Source organism: Panthera tigris, chromosome B3 (genome assembly GCF_018350195.1).
Source record: "Panthera tigris isolate Pti1 chromosome B3, P.tigris_Pti1_mat1.1, whole genome shotgun sequence".
Classification (NCBI taxonomy): Eukaryota; Metazoa; Chordata; class Mammalia; order Carnivora; family Felidae; genus Panthera; species Panthera tigris.
The window spans coordinates 62,482,767-62,501,465 of record NC_056665.1 but is presented as its reverse complement, the minus strand read 5'-3'; the positions used below and the strand labels follow the sequence as shown (position 1 = coordinate 62,501,465).

General features: G+C 56.7%; 2 protein-coding genes across 4 annotated transcripts in view; one reads left to right on the top strand and one right to left on the bottom strand.

Moving 5' to 3' along the window:
• Positions 1-12,985, top strand: part of PAK6 (p21 (RAC1) activated kinase 6) — a 35,587-nt gene extending 22,602 nt beyond the window's left edge. For 2 of the 3 annotated variants that reach the window (XM_042989169.1, XM_042989168.1), the window contains exons 3-10: positions 762-970; positions 1,861-2,514; positions 8,026-8,523; positions 8,632-8,765; positions 9,124-9,250; positions 9,363-9,488; positions 9,957-10,091; positions 11,466-12,985. In XM_042989169.1, coding sequence (XP_042845103.1) covers positions 767-970; positions 1,861-2,514; positions 8,026-8,523; positions 8,632-8,765; positions 9,124-9,250; positions 9,363-9,488; positions 9,957-10,091; positions 11,466-11,633 — 2,046 coding nt within the window. In that variant the 5' untranslated portion in view covers positions 762-766 and the 3' untranslated portion in view covers positions 11,634-12,985. Of the gene's footprint in view, positions 1-745; positions 971-1,860; positions 2,515-8,025; positions 8,524-8,631; positions 8,766-9,123; positions 9,251-9,362; positions 9,489-9,956; positions 10,092-11,465 lie in introns of those variants that run through there. The other variant, XM_007081654.2, reaches the window with a different exon arrangement.
• Positions 12,986-16,658: 3,673 nt separating this feature from the next.
• On the bottom strand, positions 16,659-18,600 carry ANKRD63 (ankyrin repeat domain 63). Its single transcript, XM_042987720.1, has one exon. The coding sequence runs from the start codon at positions 18,277-18,279 to the stop codon at positions 17,131-17,133; it is 1,149 nt and encodes a 382-aa protein (XP_042843654.1). The 5' UTR covers positions 18,280-18,600; the 3' UTR covers positions 16,659-17,130.
• Between the last annotated feature and the right edge of the window lie 99 nt (positions 18,601-18,699).

Sequence of the window (18,699 nt, the reverse complement as noted above, 5' to 3'; positions counted from 1 at the left end):
CAGCTGTGCCCTTGACTCAGGACCTTTCTGGAATGAGGGCCAAGCACTTGGTGACCAAGAGGGCCCTTTTGGGGTCCCTGATCCTATGATACGTGGTCCCAGACTGGATAACACGTTGGCTTTTTTATGAATGTTATTTATCACATAAACAGGGATTCTGTGGTTGAACCATCCTGGGACAAACAGGAGTTGAATGTGAGATCTGAAAGAAAAAACAAAAAACTTTAACGTGCTGTCAGATTCAACTTACTAGTTTTGTTTAGGATTTTCCTTTTTATTCACAGGTGAGATTGGTTCAGCTTTTCTTTTTCTTGTACTATTCTTACCTGGTTTAAGAGTCAAGGTTGTACGTACATGTTTCATAAAATGCATTTACCTGCTTTCTTCCCTCTTTCCCCTCTTTAAATTATTTGACAGTGGAATGATATTTGTAATGGGCTTTGGATCTTAGAAAAACACACCCCCAGAGTCTGCCTGCTCGGCAGGAGACTTGGCACAGACAGGCAGAGAGACAGACACCTCTTTCCCTTGTTTGTAGTCTGTGTTGGCTTATTTCTGGCACTTTTGTTGTTTCTGGGACTGCTTTGCTGGGAGCTGGCCATTTCCCTGAGGAAGTAGGGCTGAGAGGTGAGGGAAGCCCTGGGCTGGGGGAGGGAGCACTGAGAGAGGGGTGGGGGTGGGGGTAGCACCCACCTATGCTTCCCTGGACCAGGGTCCCATGAAGCCCCTCGCTGGAGCTCAGCCTGACCCTACCCACACAGGCACCATGTTCCGAAAGAAAAAGAAGAAACGCCCTGAGATCTCAGCCCCACAGAACTTCCAGCACCGTGTCCACACCTCCTTTGATCCCAAAGAAGGCAAGTTTGTGGGCCTCCCACCACAATGGCAGAACATCCTGGACACACTTCGGCGACCCAAGCCCGTGGTGGACCCTTCTCGAATTACTCGTGTGCAGCTCCAGCCCATGAAGGTAAGGGAGGCGGCGGCAGGGATGGTCCTGCAGAGTCTGGCCTCTCCCAGTCCACAGAAGCCGGTGCCTGGCAAAACCACAAAGGCACCTGGAGGAACCACCTAATTACCAGCTATCGATTAGCTAGCTGTTTGCGTTCCCTGCTAATCAGCCTCACCCTGGGTGAGGATTGAATTTCCAGGAAGGGGGAGCCTGGGGCATCCCTCTCTGCATGCAGGTTGGTAGGGTTGCCCGATTTAGCAAAGAAAAATACAGGATGCCCAGCAAAATTTGAATTTCAGATAACAATGAATAATCTTTCAGTATTAAGTGTATCCCAGGCAATATTTGGACCCGCAGCCCCTCTGGGGCTGGGGCTCCCAGACCAGGGGGATTTAGTTGTGTGGGTCAAGAAGGGCAAGAGCTTGGTAGGGGCTGGGGTCAGGGGCCCTGCCAGGGTTTGGAGGCCACAAAGCCAGTTAATGTGGAGGAGAGCCCTAGACTGGCCACTGCTTCCTCAAGAAGCTCTGTGTGTCTCCCACAAGGCCACAGATAGAGCTAGAGAATGACAGCAGACCCCAGGCAGGGTCTGGACCCTACCTCTGTGCCCCCTCGGCTCCTGAAGCTCAGATGCCCACACCACTTGGCGTGCTGACTCCCTGTCTGCCCTGCTGGACTGTGAGCCCCATGACAATAGGCCTTCTCCCTGTATTTCTGCCCCCACACAGGCCCAACCTGCTGTGGACCCTGGTGAGTGACTGAAAAATTAAGAAACAGCTAGATGACACAGCAAGAGAGATCCTCAGGTGTTTCTCCTGAAGGCCCCTGGGAAGGCTGTCTGATCTGGTCCAGAACCACCCCTCCCTGCCATGAACTGGCTGCTCACCCACACTCTTTTCCCTCCCCTACAGACAGTGGTGCGGGGCAGCTCGGTGCCCATGGACGGCTACATATCAGGGCTGCTCAACGACATCCAGAAGTTGTCGGTCATCAGCTCCAACACCCTGCGTGGCCGCAGCCCCACCAGCCGGCGGCGGGCACAGTCCCTAGGGCTGCTGGGGGATGAACACTGGGCCGCTGACCCGGACATGTACCTGCAGAGCCCCCAGTCTGAGCGCACTGACCCCCATGGCCTCTACCTCAGCTGCAACGGGGGCACACCAGCAGGCCGCAGGCAGATGCCATGGCCAGAGCCACAGAGCCCAAGAGTCCTACCCAACGGGCTGGCCACCAAGGCACAGTCGCTAGGCCCCACCGAGTTCCAGGGTGCCACACAGCGCTGCCTGCAGTTGGGTGCCTGCCTACAGAGCTCCCCACCCGGCGCCTCACCCCCCGCAGCCACTGGTAGGCGTGGGACCAAGGTTGCCAGACATGGTTCTGAGGAGGCCCGGCCACAGTCCTGCCTGGTGGGCTCGGCGACTGGCAGGCCAGGCGGGGAGGGCAGCCCCAGCCCTAAGACCCAGGAGAGCAGCCTTAAGCGCAGGCTGTTCCGAAGCATGTTCCTGTCTACTCCTGCCACAGCCCCTGCGAGCAGCAGCAAGCCAGGCCCTCCCTCTCAGAGCAAGGTAGGTTGGGATGGGCCCCGTCAGCAGAGCCCAGGAGCCTGGCCTTCCCCACTTATGGGGTCAGGCTAGGGAGGGCACAAGGGAACACAGTGGTCAAGAAGCCAGCTCAGCCTCAGCTGAGGATTCTACCCTGAACCAAGTAAGCCCTGGTCGTCCAAACCTTAGCACAGGTGAGTCCGGTTCAGGCTGGCTCATTTTCTGGGGTGGGGTGGGGGCCTCAGAAGGGCCTTTGGTACATCCCAGTTTACATTCTTGCCCTCTGCGGTGTGTCTAGATGGGCCACACTGGCAGGCAAACATCTCTAACCATAAACCCAGACTTTTCCCCGCCCCCAGCACCCAGAGCCAGGTGCTCTGGTGCTGGACAGGGGCAGGGTCTCTGCCTCCCTCTTGACAGCTTCTTTCCGCCTCCGCCCCCTGCTTGCCCCAGTGCTCTCCTCAGGTCCTGCTGAGGTTCCCTGTCCAGACTGCTTCTCCCTAAGGCATCAGGAATGTTCAGGTTTAACCCCTTCTCTGGTGAGAATGCTTTCCTTCCTCCCCTTTTCCTTTAGTGGCCGTTTGAATGTTCTCTAATGATTTATTTGGAGTCCATGTGCCCTGTGAGAAGCTAGAGCAATGAGCGTGCCTGGGCCGGGGAGCAGCAGGAGAGCTGACTTTTGGCATGTGTGACAGCCTTAAATGCACATGTTTTTCCTGTGAAATAGGAAACAGTGAAGGGAACCCTAACGGTGACATTTCTTGACAGGCAGAGGAGACTGTTCTTGCCCTTAGATGTCCTGTCCGTAGTGACAGCACCAGCCTTTCTCATTAGGCAGAATGACAAGATGTACTCAGAGAGGGTAGGATGAGTCCCAGGTGTCTCGAATGAGTCAGGGAAGGAAACGGTGAGAGGGCCCTCGGGGTTCAGACCTCTTGCTCCTAAAGGTTTCTGGCACCCCTAGCTCCTTCTTGAGGGGCCAGTGGAAATGAGCTCACATTGCAGCTCCGAGGGTGGGGAGTCAGACCTAAAAAAGTCAGACCTCCCCTCCCTGGAGGGCTTTCAGAGCAAGCCTGGCTCCTCCCATGTTGGTGGTACATGAGTGTGGTTCCAGCTTGGGGAGTGGCCTGGACCCTTAACCTTTGCAAGTCACTGCCAGCCCAAGGCATCCAGGGAAGGTTCTGGGCTTTGTGTGCTCACTGGAATGAAGGACATGGGCTGGGCTTCCACGTGGGGTGCGGGTTTAGGGGTAGAACAAATGAGATGTGGCTTGATGTATCCATATGAGGAACATGTCTGTGAGCTGAGAGGTCTCTGGAAGGCCATCCCCTGGGGAGACACTTCCTTGAAAACCAAGGTGGGAGCAGGACAGTTCACGCTGCCCAAGAGGTGAGAACTGGTACTTGATCGCTCTCTGGCCTCTCGGGAGTCCTGTGGCAGGGCTTCGGGGGTTTGGGAAAAGGGGGTGTCAGCCCTGGGTTGGGCACTGACATGCATGTTTCTGAGCTCCTGCCAGCACCCCACAGCAGGGATCAGGCTGTCCACCCAGCCTCTGTCGGCCCGTCCATCCTACATACTTTACCAAGGATCTCCCATAGGCCACCACTGCTGCATGTGTGGGGCTGTCCCCTGCACCAGAGGCAGGTGGTAGTCATCTGCGGCTTGGAGATGCCACAGTTCCAGATCCAGGGGAGTAGTTTCCTTCCAGGCACCTTGGGCATGTATTTCTAAATAAATATTTTCAAGCCAGGCCTCTAAAAGGCAGGGCTGAGACTTCCTCTGAGCTGCTCTGGGCCATAGCTTCTCAACCCCTTCACTATTGACATTTGGAGCAGATGATCCTTTGCTGTAGGGGCTTTCCTGTGCATCGTAGGATATTTAACAGCATCTCTGGCTTCTACCCACTAGATGCTGGTAGCACCTCTCAGACGGGATAACCAAAAATCCCCCCAGACATTGCCAAATGTCCCTTGGGGGATAAAATCAGCCCCAGTTGAGAACCACTGCATCCGGCTTCCTACTCCACCCCTACAGCCCCAGGAACCACCAGACCAAACCAGCAGCCAGCCTTCCGCACCTCAGCACATCCCAGGGGCTGGCTCAGGAAGCTCACAGCAGCTGTCCATGCACTGGTGCCCTAGGAGGTCAAGCCACCAATTGTCACCTCCAGCCGGAAGAGGCTCCAGGAGGGTCTGTGGCTCTAGGGCTTTTGTACCCAGCCCCAGGGAGCTTGGCCTGCAGTCACTCACTTTGGCTAAACAGCAAAAGACCTCAACCCTGAGTGGGGGCTGGAGGCCAAAGAGTTAAGACAGGAACTTGGGGGATTTAGGAGTGGTTCCACTTAGAAGCAGAAAGGCCAAATCAGAAGACCTCGAGAATCAGCAAGCCTTGGTTAAACACCTACTGTGTACCCTGTACTCTGTTAAATTCCAGGTACCTCCCGTAGGACCACAGCATGGGGTAGGGAGTTATGCTGACCAGGGCTGACATTGGGCTTGCTCCTTACTACCTAGTGACGCCGGGCAAGTTACTTAACCTTTCTGAGCCTTTTTCTTATCTACAAATACAGATAATAATAGTACCCATAGGATAATAAAACAAGCCCCAAGGTTGTGAGAATTAAATTAGAAATGCATTTAAGGGCCTTGTCAGAGTGGTATACCCCCAATAAATGGCTTTATTATTTTTAAAATATTATGACATGGCCTTTGCCTCTGAGGCACTTACAGTACAGCCCCTAAGCCCACGGCTGGAGAGCCTGGCCCTGTCATCATAGCCGGGGAAGGGAAAATGAGGCATCATGGTAACTCTACGCACGACTCTTCTGGTGGCTTCCCGCCCAAGGAGACATCTCTATCACACCAGAAACTCTAGAGCCCACAACAGTGAATTCCATCTTTTGTCCCCCTTTCTCTTTCTTGGTGTGGCTTAATAGGTTTCCTCTGATTTTTTCTTGTGGTGACATTAAGTAGAAACTCCCTTCTTGTGGAGACAGACAGTGAGGCGAACAAAGGGTCCAGATGCTGCTGAGGTGAAGACTGAGTCCAGGTGGTGGGTCCCCACCACCCCCTATCCCATGTTCCAGGCCACACTGGAGCTGGGCTCTCAGCTGGATCCCTACTGTATCATCCACCCACCTACCCCTGCACCGTTGGTGCCTGAGTTCAGCCAGCACCTGCAGCAGTGTCTCCACAGGGGCCTTGAGAGCGGCGGGGGAGCAAATCCCCTCCTAGGCCCCTCCACAGGGCTTGTCCTTACCACGCCCACTCCCCTCCCACCCCCTCACCCCACCCTCCCACCCCGCCCCGGCCGACTGACAGCACCCACTCAACCACAGAGCAGAGATAGCCTGTGTGGGAGGCCAAGAGGCCAGAAGGTGAAGGGAATCATTTTACAGCCTTCCTTAGAAATCCAGGTAGAGAGAGCAGCTGTAGGTGTTTGTAGGCCCTCCAAACTCTGTCCAGCCCCACCCAGATGCTCAGAGAGCATGTTTTCTGTGAACCATACCTCACAGGCCAGCAGACAGCCTTTCTGCAGGGCCTCAGGGGCTACCTCGTGATTGGTGATCCTGTGATGTAGTGAGCCCTGCAGGCTGAAGTCTTGTGAACCATCTGCTCCTGGGACATGGCCTCACAGCCTCAGCAGTGGCCCTGCCCCCTCCACTCCCATCCCAGTCCTCCCACAGTCTCCCTGAGGCCATGGAATCACAGACCCCATTTGTCCAAAGCTGCCCCAAGTGTGTCCCACAGTCCTCCTACATCAGAGCCCAGGGGCCTCATTAAAACGCAGGGTCACTGCTCTAGGGAACCTACCGAGGCAGAAATCTGCATTTTATCCAGCTCCCCAGATCACTGTGCATTTATAGAGGAGACCGGGGCTCAGAGAGGGTGAGGTGCCTAAGACTCATCGCTGGTCAGAGCAGTGTAGTAATGAAACCTAGGTCGTGACCCCCCCAGTCCAGAGGTCTCACTGCTCCAACCACACAGAGTGGGGAAAGGTGGGTGCGGGCCAGGTGCTGGCAAAGACGTGGGAAGATCTATTTACTACCCAGATGTGCTCAGTGGGCAGGATGGAGTAGTCACAATGGGTGCTGGGAGGTTCTCCTGGCTCCTTCACCGTGTAGGCTGAACCCAAGCACACTCTGCCACAACTTGGCTCTCTGCCAGCAGGGGCCCTCGCACACATGCTCACCCCTAGGCAAGACCAGGGGCTGAGTGGGGTGGTGTGAGCGCTCCGAAGCCTGGGGAGAGGGTGCTGAAGAGGTTGACAAGGCTCTGCTGAACGTGGTAGGACCGAAGGCCCAGACTCAGGGTCCCTCAGCCCAAGCTGAGGGCCTGAGGAGATTTCCTGGAGGTCAATGGAGCTCTGGGGACCTGGACCAGGACCCACTGGGCACCTAGGCAGCTGCTACATGATGGGTTCTGAGACGTTCCAAGAAGTTCTCTGCAGCTCCTGAAGTGTCCCTCGTTAGGTAACTTTGGCCCTTTCTGGGGTGCCCCTTTTAAAATCATGTAATGCCTGGGAAGAGTCATATTGCACATCACCAGCTCCTTGGAGAGAACCCAAGAATGGGACCCTTTCCTGCTGGGCTGCCAGGAGGGCTTAGGACCTGAAAGGCAAGGAACCTCAGAGGCTTCCAGGGCTGGGGCTTGGGCTCACTGAGGCTCAGTCTGCCACTCAATTCCACTTCCCCTCCTGTCCCACCAGAGGCCATAGAGATAGGCCCCTGCCTTCCCTTCCTTGTGGGGGTTATCAGCCAGGAGTTTCATGCTTGGGAGCAGGTAGAGAGGCTGCTCTGTGGAGCCCCTAGGAAACCTTCCCACCCCTGGCCCCAGGGCTTGGGTTTGGCTAGACCTGCCCTCCTGATTCCAGATCTCTAGCCCAGGAAGCATACCTGAGAACACTCAGATGGTAACACGGCTCTATGGTCCTCTGTTAGGGACACACTCTCACAGCATAGACACGCAGACCCCCTGCTGTCTGGCACAAGTGGGGTTATCAGAGCCCGTGCTGTGGCTTCCCTGCCCTGTGCTGGGAGCCAGTCACAGCTGCCCTGCTGTCCACACCCCCACCCCACCACCCAGGGCCTCTTCCACCCACATGACCCCTTGGGTGGGAGCGCCCTGGGAATGAAGAATGCCTCTGACCCAGATTCCCCGCAACAGCCCAGCAGCACAGAAGGAAGTCAGCCTCTGGATGGCCTCCCAGGGGTCTGGCTGTCAATTACCCAGGAAGAAATACCCGGCAGAGGACACCCCAGGGACTCTGCTTTCTTCAGCTTCCCAGGAGTGGCAGAACGGATGTAAAGAGCTGCTGTTGGACTGCTCACCTGGGAATGCTGGGGGCTGGGTTGCCAGGCAGGACCAAGCTTTGGCTTCTGCTCCGTTTGAAAATCCTTGCCTGTAGCACCTACCCTATTTGGTCTGACACCCTCTAGACCTGCCCCTGTCCAGAGGTCAACCCCTGCTTCTGGAAAGGTCACAGCAAACGCTCCCACAGTCAAACCCCTTTCTGTTTCTTTTTCCCTCCCTGCAGCCCACCTCCTCTTTTCGACCGCTGCAGAAAGAACCCACCCAAAGCCTGGTGGCCAAGGCCCAGTCCTTGCCCTCAGACCAGCCAATGGGGACCTTCAGCCCTCTGACCACCTCGGATACCAGCAGCCCCCAGAAGTCCCTCCGCATAGCCCAAGCTGCCGGCCCACCCCCAGGCCGGTCTTCCCCCGCGGGCTCCCCACGCACCAGGCAAGCCCAGATCAGCACCAGCAACTTGTACCTGCCCCAGGACCCCACGGTGGCCAAGGGTGCCCTGGCTGGCGAGGACACGGGTGTTGTGACACACGAGCAGTTCAAGGCTGCGCTCAGGATGGTGGTGGACCAGGGTGACCCCCGGATGCTGCTGGACAGCTACGTGAAGATCGGCGAGGGCTCCACGGGCATCGTCTGCCTGGCCCGGGAGAAGCATTCAGGCCGCCAGGTGGCCGTCAAGATGATGGACCTCAGGAAGCAGCAGCGCAGGGAGCTGCTCTTTAATGAGGTGGGAGGAGAGGGCAGAACGTGGCGGGGCGCTCGGGATGGACATCTGGGAGCGGGGGCAGTGGGGACTGTGCCTGGCACTCAGGCACCCCCACCTGTCCCCCCCCAGGTGGTGATCATGCGAGACTACCAGCACCTCAACGTGGTGGAGATGTACAAGAGCTACCTGGTGGGCGAGGAGCTGTGGGTGCTTATGGAGTTCCTGCAGGGCGGCGCCCTCACGGACATCGTCTCCCAAGTCAGGTGGGCAGCTGCGAGGGCTGGGCAGTGGGATGGCCGGCTGCCCCCCCACTGTCTTGGAAGGAGTATTGTGCAGCCTCAGGCCAAGGACACTGGGGTGCCTGTCACGTCATTGTGAGCACCTCCCGTCTGTTGGGGTTAACAGACTCATGGCGTTCAGGAGAGTGGGTTGGGGAACACCAGAATGTCTCCAGCCTAAGTCCAGGCCCATTTCCACCAGGGCCCTGGCCTGACTGGACCCCCACACATATTGCCTAGGAGCTGTGGGGCCTGCTACCAGGGGCACCTAATCTGGCAGCCAGCTGCCCTGCAGCCCCGCCAAAGCTAACATTCTCTTCTGCTTGTGGCCTTCCCTGTCCAGGCTGAACGAGGAGCAGATCGCCACTGTGTGTGAGGCCGTGCTGCAGGCCCTGGCTTACCTGCATGCCCAAGGTGTCATCCACCGGGACATCAAGAGTGACTCCATCCTCCTGACCCTGGATGGCAGGGTAGGCCCCTCCCCTCCCTGGTACACCCGCGTCCCACCCCCTGCTTCCATATTCCCAGCTAGGCTCCTGCTCCACCACTCACTCCCGTTTTTCCCTCTCACCTCAACCGCAGGTGAAACTCTCTGACTTCGGATTCTGTGCTCAGATCAGCAAAGACGTCCCTAAGAGGAAGTCCCTGGTAGGCACCCCTTACTGGATGGCTCCTGAAGTGATCTCCAGGTCTCTGTACGCGACTGAGGTAACTGGTCCTTCCATCCCCCAGTCCTCCCAGAAGCAGCTTGGGAACAAATAGCTCTTGTGGCCCTTGCAAAGACCCGCCCCCACTCCCCAAAATAGCCCTAGTTTTCAGATTCCTACTTAGTCAGTACCCTACCCCACTGCCCATCACACCCTGCCCGCTCTTAGATGGGTCTGCTCTCACTTGTGACTTTGCTTCTCGAAAATGCTCCTACGGCAGCTCAAGGGCAAGGTGGGGTATGGCCGGGCTTCCTCATGTGTGATGGCCATTCTCAGAGAATGGCTGACAGCTATGTCCCTGCAGTCAGTGGGCACTCATGCAGAAAAGAACCGACCACGAGGCAGGTGGCCAGGAAGGAGGCCAGCTCACCGAAGAAAGCTGGGGCCAGCTGCTCCCATCCCCCCGCAGTACACTGCTACTGAAGGGTCAGCTCTGGTCAGTGGAATCAGGGACATTCTCTTCCTGCAGGTGGATATCTGGTCTCTGGGCATCATGGTGATTGAGATGGTGGACGGGGAGCCACCCTACTTCAGCGACTCCCCAGTGCAAGCCATGAAGAGGCTCCGGGACAGCCCCCCACCCAGGCTGAAAAACTCTCACAAGGTCAGTCAGTGCACAGGGTGTGCCCTTGCTGACCCCATTCTTCCTGAGGCTTGGAGGACCAGAGCCTGGGCTCCCAGGCCCAGCTTCTCCCTTCCACAGAAGCCAGAGGCTCCCAGAAAAGGCTCTTCTTTCTCCGCACAAAACCTGCACCTGGGTGTGGAGCCACATCTGTACACAAGCCTCTGTGGTCACTCAGACAAGTTTCTGCCTGCAGGCAAATGACAAGAGCATGAGAAAATGGAAAGCAAGCCTTCCAGGAATCTAGAGAAGCTAGTTGAGCAGGAACCCCTCTACCCCACCTGGCAGGGGAGCCATACCAAGGCACAGTGTTCCGAGTCTGTCATAGCAAATTGCCTTGTCCTTCATTGGTGCACATCCTGACCACATCTGAACCACAGGTTTTCCCTTAAAGGTGGTGCGTGTGTGTTTAACCCTTTTCTGTCAAATCCACCCAAACTCACAGGCCTTTACCAGTGGACACTCCTTGCTGGTGGGCAGGTCAGTACAGGGCGGCAAAACGGCACTGCCATCTCGTGGCCAGAGCGAGAAATGTCCCAGAGGGGTGAAGCCCAGTCCCTGAATAATAGTTCTGTGGCCCCACCACAGCTGGATGGGAGAACAGACAGGAAGACACCTTCCGAGACAACTGGTCCTTGGAGCCTGCACCACCAGCCCCAAGATTAACATATAGGGGAGATTTCCAATTGACTAATTCCCCAGAGGAGGTAGCCTTCTGTAACAGCCCAAGATTTAGCTTAATCCCAAGATATTGGCGCAGAATGAACTAAGATAAGCCCCTGACTTAGACTCTAAGGCTTAGAGCAATAAAGAAATCTTCCTTTTCAGGTCCCACTTTGTTTTTTTCTTTTCTTCCAAACACTTCATCCCTGACCTCTTTCTTATCTTCGCTAAAGACATGGCAAGCACATTTTATCATTAGCCCATTGGGCAGATGAGAAAACTGAGGTCTAGAGAAAATTGCAACTTGCCCAAGATCAGGGATAGACCCAGGACTGGATCACTAATATGAATCCCATGCTTCTCCCGCAGAGCCACAGAACCTGAAGGCTGAGAGCCCTGAGAAGCAGGGTGAGGAATGGGCTATATTTGGAGCCCAGCTTCCCAGGACACCAGGCTTCTTAATTCCACTGCTCAGTAGCACCCCCTAGAGGTGATCTAGCTACTTTTCCTGGACCAATGCCAATTTTCTTTACCTATCCCATAATCCAGAAAGTACTGAGCCTGGGAGCTACTACCAGGAAGTAAGAAACGAGAGAATTCAAGACTTTCAAATGATGGTGAGGCCAGGCAGACAAGTAACCCCGAAGCCACCCCATGCTGTGGCTTCCTCTCACCGATGCCCTGTCTCCACAGGTCTCCCCAGTGCTTCGAGACTTCCTGGAACGGATGCTGGTGCGGGACCCCCAGGAGAGAGCCACGGCTCAGGAGCTCCTGGACCACCCTTTCCTGCTGCAGACAGGGCTGCCCGAGTGCCTGGTGCCCCTGATCCAGCTCTACCGCAAGCAGACCTCCACCTGCTGAGCCCGGGGACACTGGGCAGCCAGCCTGCCGGCGGGGCCTGCCTGCCTCATTCTCTCAGTATTCTCTCCAAAGATCGAATGTGAAACCCCACCCACACCCTTCTGCCCCTCAGCCCACTGGGCCAGGCCGGACCTGCCCCTCGGTCTCTCTCCCTCCCAAGAGAGTCCCCAGTTGCCTTTGGGATGGTGGAGACCCCCTTCTACAGAATGACCCTCTGTTATTTGCACAGGGATATTTCTAAGAAACGTGGAGACCCGCACTCCTGGCCACGTGGCCAACACAGCAGAAAAAGCTGCTGCGGTTTTTTAAAGGTAGTTGTACATTAGCATCCCAGGCCACCGAGAGGGCAGACTGCCTGTCTTCGCCAGGATACTTGCTGTTCTCAGCTCCAGCTCTAAACCCTGGGGTCTCAAGAGGGCCACAGGGAAGGTTTCTATTGCCTGAAGCCGTCTTCCTCCTTTACGTCTGACTTCCTGAAGGTACGGTCCAACCTGCACCTGTTTCCCGACCCACCTGCACTGACACCACTCTCCCTGCACAGCCTGCTCCAAACTGTGAACAGCCTGCTCTCTGGCCAGGGGTGGAGGAAGGGCATTTGTCTGGGTAAAAGAGAAAGAATGCGGTTGGTGGTAAACATAATCTCACTTTACAGGATGGAGAGAACATTGTGTGTGTGTGTGTGTGTGTGTGTGTGTGTGTGTGTGTGTGAAGTGGAGGACAGTCACCCTGACAGCCTGGCTCCCTTCAGGTCACTCACAGGTCACCAACTTCAGTAAGGCTTCCCATCCTTTCTGCCACTAAATTCTACCAGGAAGGGACCTGCTTTCTTGGCCTGGCTTCTCGCCTCCTAAGTCCCATGTTTCTACCTGAACAGTGAAGAGAGCTGATGCATCCCAGGGGCTTCGCAGATTTCCAGGTGTCTCCTGTACTGTGGAGTCTGAGAGCCAGAGATGGGAATGGTAAAGGAACAAACTTTGTTTTGCCTGTGAGCTTTGTCTCAATAACCAGGTCATCAAGGACCCATTATTTTCAAAAATCTTGGTCTGAGGGAGATGAACCACCCCCTGGGGCTCCATCCTGTCAAGAAAATGGACACCCCCTTTGTGCAAACCATCTGCCCTAGCTGCCTCTTCAGACACCTGTCTCTTTGTCCCCCTTCCCTCCCCACCTTCAGGGATGTTGTGAGTCAGGGAATCCAGGGAAGAACTCCAGGTGTCAGGACCCTATCTAGATAATATTTTTAGATTCCTCTGCTCCCTAGTGGCCTGCTTTGGGCCCCCCGCCCCCAAAAAAAAACTTGCAAGGAATTTTTTAAGGGTCAGAGTTTTAAAAACAAAAGCATCTTCCCTAGAAACTTTTGTGAATTGTTTGCACTTGTGCCTGTTTTAAATTAAACTGAGTGTTCAAAACCTCTGGGCTGTTGTCTCTGACAATGGAGCCAGGCTATCTTCAAGCTGGACACTTCAAGCAGCTGTCTGGTGTGCCCCCCTCCCATATGAGCTCCCCAGCGGTCACTCAGTCCACAGAAAACCCAACTCCCTGGTGGCATGTGGGCCCATGAGGGCGGATAAGAAGGGAAACGGGAAGCGAAAGGCCCTTGGGACTGAAAGAACTGAGAAAGGGACAGAGCTGTCCTTCCCACGGGAGAAGAACCCAGCCAGGAAAACCAGGGCCATGTGCTCTGCTTGCTGGTACCACAGGGGCTCTGCGGGCAGCCACTGGAGCTGATGGCCACTTTCTGCACTGGCGTCTCCCTGCTCCCTTTTGCTTCCCACTCCAAGGAAAGTCAGAGGCTGCTTTCCTCCAGCTGTCCATAGAAAGTGGCCTGGAACTGCTTCCAGGGAGAAAGCAGTCTGTGTTTCTGTTCTCAGAACTGAGGGGTTGTGGAGCAGCAGTGCAGTGACTGGAAATCAATACACCTTGGTCCTAGTCCTGCAGGTAGGGGAGGTAGATGGCATGATCTTTAAGCTTCTAGCTTTGACACTGATTCCAGCACTTCCTTCCTGAGAGTTCATCCTACCCCCACCCCCAGGGTTCACTGAAACCTCTTACCCAGCATCCAGGAGTCACACAGACTCCTGCTCCTGCTCCCCTCTCCTGCTCCCCACACCAGCCCCACCTGGAGAACTGCCCTGGTCTCAGGGTCCTGGTCCCACCAGCTCAGTTGGAAGCAGTACCTGAGTCCTTCCTTCAGGAGGCCGCCACAGTGCACGGTGGAACAGGCAGGGATGGAGGCTGACAGAAGGCAGAACCTTCACAGGAAGCAAGCACACCCTCTTGTCACTCCATAGGGAGCCCAGAATCAGGAGCAGTTGGCGAGGCAAAGAGAGGCCAGTTCTTGCAACTGAATAATACTGGATTTATTAACTATTCTTCTGAGTTGTAATAGTCCTTCCACTGCCCAGTGTCATTCCAAAAGCGTGTGCGGACGTCATTTGGCCTCCCATGCAGCCTAGTTCTGAGTTTGATGTTAGGGTACTGAGCTCCAGTGGCCTGTGTGACTCTTCACAACGATGAAAGCAACAAGGATTGGAAAAGAAAACTGTTTAGAAAGGTCTCTTCTAAAGTGAGCGAGCTAGAGAGGACCCCAGCCTCAATGCCTGGGGGCTGACAATGAGAAGGAAGTTCAGGAGAGCAAAATGTGCTGAGATGTAGAAGTTTTGCACAGAGCTGGGACTAGTAAGTAATCTGCAAGAACAGAAAGTCAGTCACACACAGTTCATTGCAGACAGGAAAGATCTGCTGTGGTCTTTTAGAAACAATGCTTTCAACCACCAAGCCCTTGGCACCTCCGTGGAGAGGAGCCCTCATGATTGTTTACTCAATAAGGAAGGCCCAGGGTGACATTCAACCAGAAAGCCACAGGTCAGCAACATTTGAAAGATGACAGCACCATCAACCTAATGTTCACCCCAGACTTTACAGTGTTTTGAAGAAGTCAAAATACTTGTATTCTTACACCATTAAAAACACCGTGGAAATTAAACACAGTCAGAAAGGGAATAAGTGAACAAGCAGGGATCGGCCGGAGTGGGGGGCGGGGGGGCAAGAGTTTGTGCTTGGGATGTCCAGTTATCCCCCATCCCACCCCAGATCCTCTCCACCTGGCTTTTCAGGTGCTTCTGTATCCTTCACCCACCACCCAGACAGTGGGACTAAGGAGAGGCAGATGTCTGAGGAGAAAGGAATGAGAGGAGGGCAATACACCCCCAAAACGAAAGCAAATCTCATCAGAAGAAAACAATGCAGGTCCCAAGGTTCAGAAATTATAAAGAAGGGGTTGGAAGCCCCTGTTTTTCAGAAGAGAGCAGGAACTCTCTGGACTTGGGAGCCTTAATTTGGAAGATCTTGGGGTCCTTAGTGAAGAAGGGTCTGGGCTTCTGCTACTCCAAATCCGGGTTTTTTGTTTACTGTCCCTCACTCCACTGCTGGGAAATGGCTTCAAGTATCCGGATTTAATATACTACAAGAGTAAGGGGAGTCCATGGGTAAATGCACACGGAGGGAGAAGTACATTGCCGTGATCCCAAGTGAAACCAGAAAAAGTCTGAACCCCGAGCCAGGGCGCCGCGAGGTAGGCGCAGCGCTGCCACCAGGGGGCACCAGAGATCACGTCCAGTGCGGGGTGGGGTGGGGTGGGGTGGGGTGGGGTGGGGTGGCTGACTTTTGAGGAGCAGAAGGATTGGGAAGGTGTCTGACATCTATACAACGCCCACTCACCTCCCCCCCCCCTCCCCGACCCAACTTCTCAGCAGAGATCATTCTCTCTGGGCAGTCCCCTTAGAGTTATGGTGAGAAACCTTTCGTTCTGCAAAGGCGTTTTAGATCGACGCCTTGAAAAGCCCCCACCTCAGACGGGTTAGGCGCTGCACGCTCAACCTTCGGGGTTCACAAAAAAAGCCCCCAAGCGCAGCCATCCCGCGGGCTGGGCGCACAGGTACCCGTGCTAGGGTTTCCGCAGGGTCCTAGGGCACGCGTTCACCCGACCTCCTAGAATCCCCCTCTTAGGCCAGCACAAAGAGGAGGCAGGGGAGGGGAGGAGAGGAAGGACCACGCCGGAAAAGGGTTTTTAACCACCTCTCCACGGTTGCCTCTGACTCACTAATCTGCCCAGTAATGAAGCTTTGCCCGGCCTGCGTCCCACGCGCTGGGGCAGAGGCAGGGGTCCTTGGTCTCGACCTCCAGCATCTACCATCCGCCCTGCCCTCCATTAACAGCCCAGCGAGAAGTAGGAGCCCTTTAACAGCCCCCTTCCAGCTCTCGCCAGAGTTTGATGTAATTTAAACCCGGACCTGCGGCTCGTGTGGGCTTCCCGACTCCCTCGCGCCGCCGTTCAACGTGGCAAACACTTCAGTCAATTATCCCCCTCGCAGAGCTTCTATTTAAAGAGACATTGTCAGGTTCTTAAGCCTCGGATCAGACCCGCTGCTTTCTGCTTCATATACAAAGACTCAAAACACGAGTTCTTTGAGGATTGGAAGAAATACAATTAAGCCAAGCCTTCGCAACCGTTCCACCCTGCGGGAGCACCCACATGGCACCCACATGCGGGACGGGGGGAGCTGGGAGGTGGTGGGGGCGGGGAAGTGCCAAGTCCTTTCATTTCAGGCCTCTAACAGTTAGCAGAAGTAAGGCTGGGTCACGAGAGACACGACCTCAAAGATAAAACTCAAATGCCCCCGAGCTGAAGTACAGGCTGGCTCAGGTGCTGGGAGCTGGGCTGGGTAGGGGTTAGTGTGGGGCAATGACCCCCCATCATCAATGAAGTTGAATCCTGGGTCGGCCAGAGGCACAGGGAGCTGGAATCACCCAGGAGCTGTTTCAGAAGACAACCAGCATTCAATACCAAGGCCTCTGCCACCCCCAAATATGCTCTCATTGTCTGGAGGCAGAAGTTTCTCCCCAGAAAAACGTAACCTTCAGACTCCTTCACAATCAGCCCTCCTGTCCAGAAGGGCTCAGAGGCCAGTCTCCTTGCTCTCCTTCTCCAACACTTAAGAGGAAGGGAGACTTAGGTCACGCGAATTACTGTCTTATCACTACCCAGAGGGGGGAGGCTAGGCCTTTGTTCTACAAGTCAACTCTTCTGCTGCCTGGCTACTAGGGTGTGGGAGACTGGCCAGGAGGAAGTGTCCGGGCTGGAGTCCCACAAGACTCAGAACTGAGCCTTAGGGCTCAGAGTAGGGGGTCCATCTTCCTGGCTGGAAGGCTGTAGCATGTGGAACCAGTCTTCTACTCTTCCTCTTCCAGGACAGGAAAGGTAGACTGTAGGGAAGGCGAGAGACCTAGGCAGGGAATACCAACAAGCACAAAAAAGAAATAAAATAGGGGCTCTTTTCAGAGAGAGGGTTGGTAAAGGTCTTGCCTTGGCAGTGGGGGACAGGTTCTGGATCACAGGCCGGGAAACTGCCAGTTAAATGAAGGACCTGGAAGAGAGAAATCCCAGTGGAGGCGAGACATTAAGAGCAGGGGGTGCAGGGCTCAACCTCGACGCTGTTTACCGCTGAGAGTGCAGCACCATGGCCTCTGTGCCTGCCTGCCAAGGCTGAGGCCCAGGCCCCGAATGGGGCAGCGCGTTGGCCTCTAACTCTGCGCCGCTCTCGGGCCCTGGTGCCTCCCCGACCAGGCTGGGGATGTCTGGAGCTGTGGAGCGTCGGCGCAAACCCAAACGGCCAGAGCCGGGGCCGCCCTCCGGGTGGGGGCTAAGGCCAATGGGGGCTTGCACTAAGGTCGGAGGCACTCCCTCCAGCACCTCCTGCGAACGCCACCTCCCGGTCCCCGAAGACTGGGGCGACTGTGGTCGGGCCATCAGGGCTCCTGCCCGCAGACGAGCCGCCTCCTCCTCGGTTACAGCACCCAGCGCCAGGCTCATGCTCCGGCCCAGCTCGGGCCTGTCGCTGCCCTGTGCTCGGTGCCGGCCAGAGCCCTTGCCCCCTGATCCTGCCTCGCCACCGTGACCGTGGCCGCCGGCCGCTCGCGCAAAGCGCGCCAGGAGAGGCCGAGGTAAGCGGCGAGGACTGGGTCGTCGACGCTCGGGGCTGGGCGCGGGAGCCGGACGGCCAGGGGGGCTGTCGGAGTTGGAGCCCCGGGCCGCGGCGGCGGCGGCTGCGCGGCCCCAGGGCCCGGTGAGGGCTTGCACGCAGGTCCCGTGGCCGCGGGCGGCGGCCAGTTGCAGAGCGGTGAGACCCGCTCGGTTGGTGCGGTCGAGGCGCAGGCCGAGGCGGCGGAAAGAGCGCACCAAGAACTCGAGCACCGCCCCATGGCCGCACGCCGCCGCCCACATCACTGGGCTATTGCCCGCCGAGTCGGCCGCCTCCGGGTCGCCGCTGAACTGCACCAACAGCTGCACGGCGTCCAGGTGGCCGCGCTCGCAAGCCAGGCTGAGTGCCGTGCGGCCGCGCTCGTCCCGCAGGTTCACTGCTGCACCCTGCTCCAGCAGTAGCCGCACGAAGCGCGCGCGCAGCGCGGGGTCCGGCAGGCCCACCGCCACCATGAGCGGCGTGCGGCCCTGCTCTGCGCGGCAGTCGATGATGCTGCGGTCCAGCGCATCCAGCACAAAGCGGGCCAGGTGCACTTTGCCCGCCTGCATGGCCTCCAGGAAGGTGCGCGTACCCGCTCGGGGGCACAGGTCCTTGGGCTTGAGCATGACCCCGGCCGCCGCTCCCAGGCGGCCCAGCAGCTCCGCACGGGGGCGCCCCTGTTCCCGCGCCCCGCCGGGCTCTGGGCCCCGCTGGTGCTCTGGTTCGGCTCTCTCCGCGCGTGGGCGGCTGCAGCCGAGGGTCCTGATGTTCCCAGTCTTTTGCTCCCGCGGCTTCCGCTGCCCCGCCGCTCCTGAGCCGCACGCCTGGCGTCTCGCTGCTCCTTCCCTGAGCTTCCCGCCTGGAAGTGTAGGTTGCTCGCTACTCTGAGCTCCGCTCCTGGCCCGCTACAAGACTACGAGAGCGAAAGCTCGGCCCCTTTCTGTCTCTCCCGCTGTTTTCCGCGTGTCCGGTGCCCCTCCGTCCCTCGTGGCTTGGAGCCGCGCCACTCACCCGCACCCGAGGCAGCCCCCGCTCCCCTGCTGAGA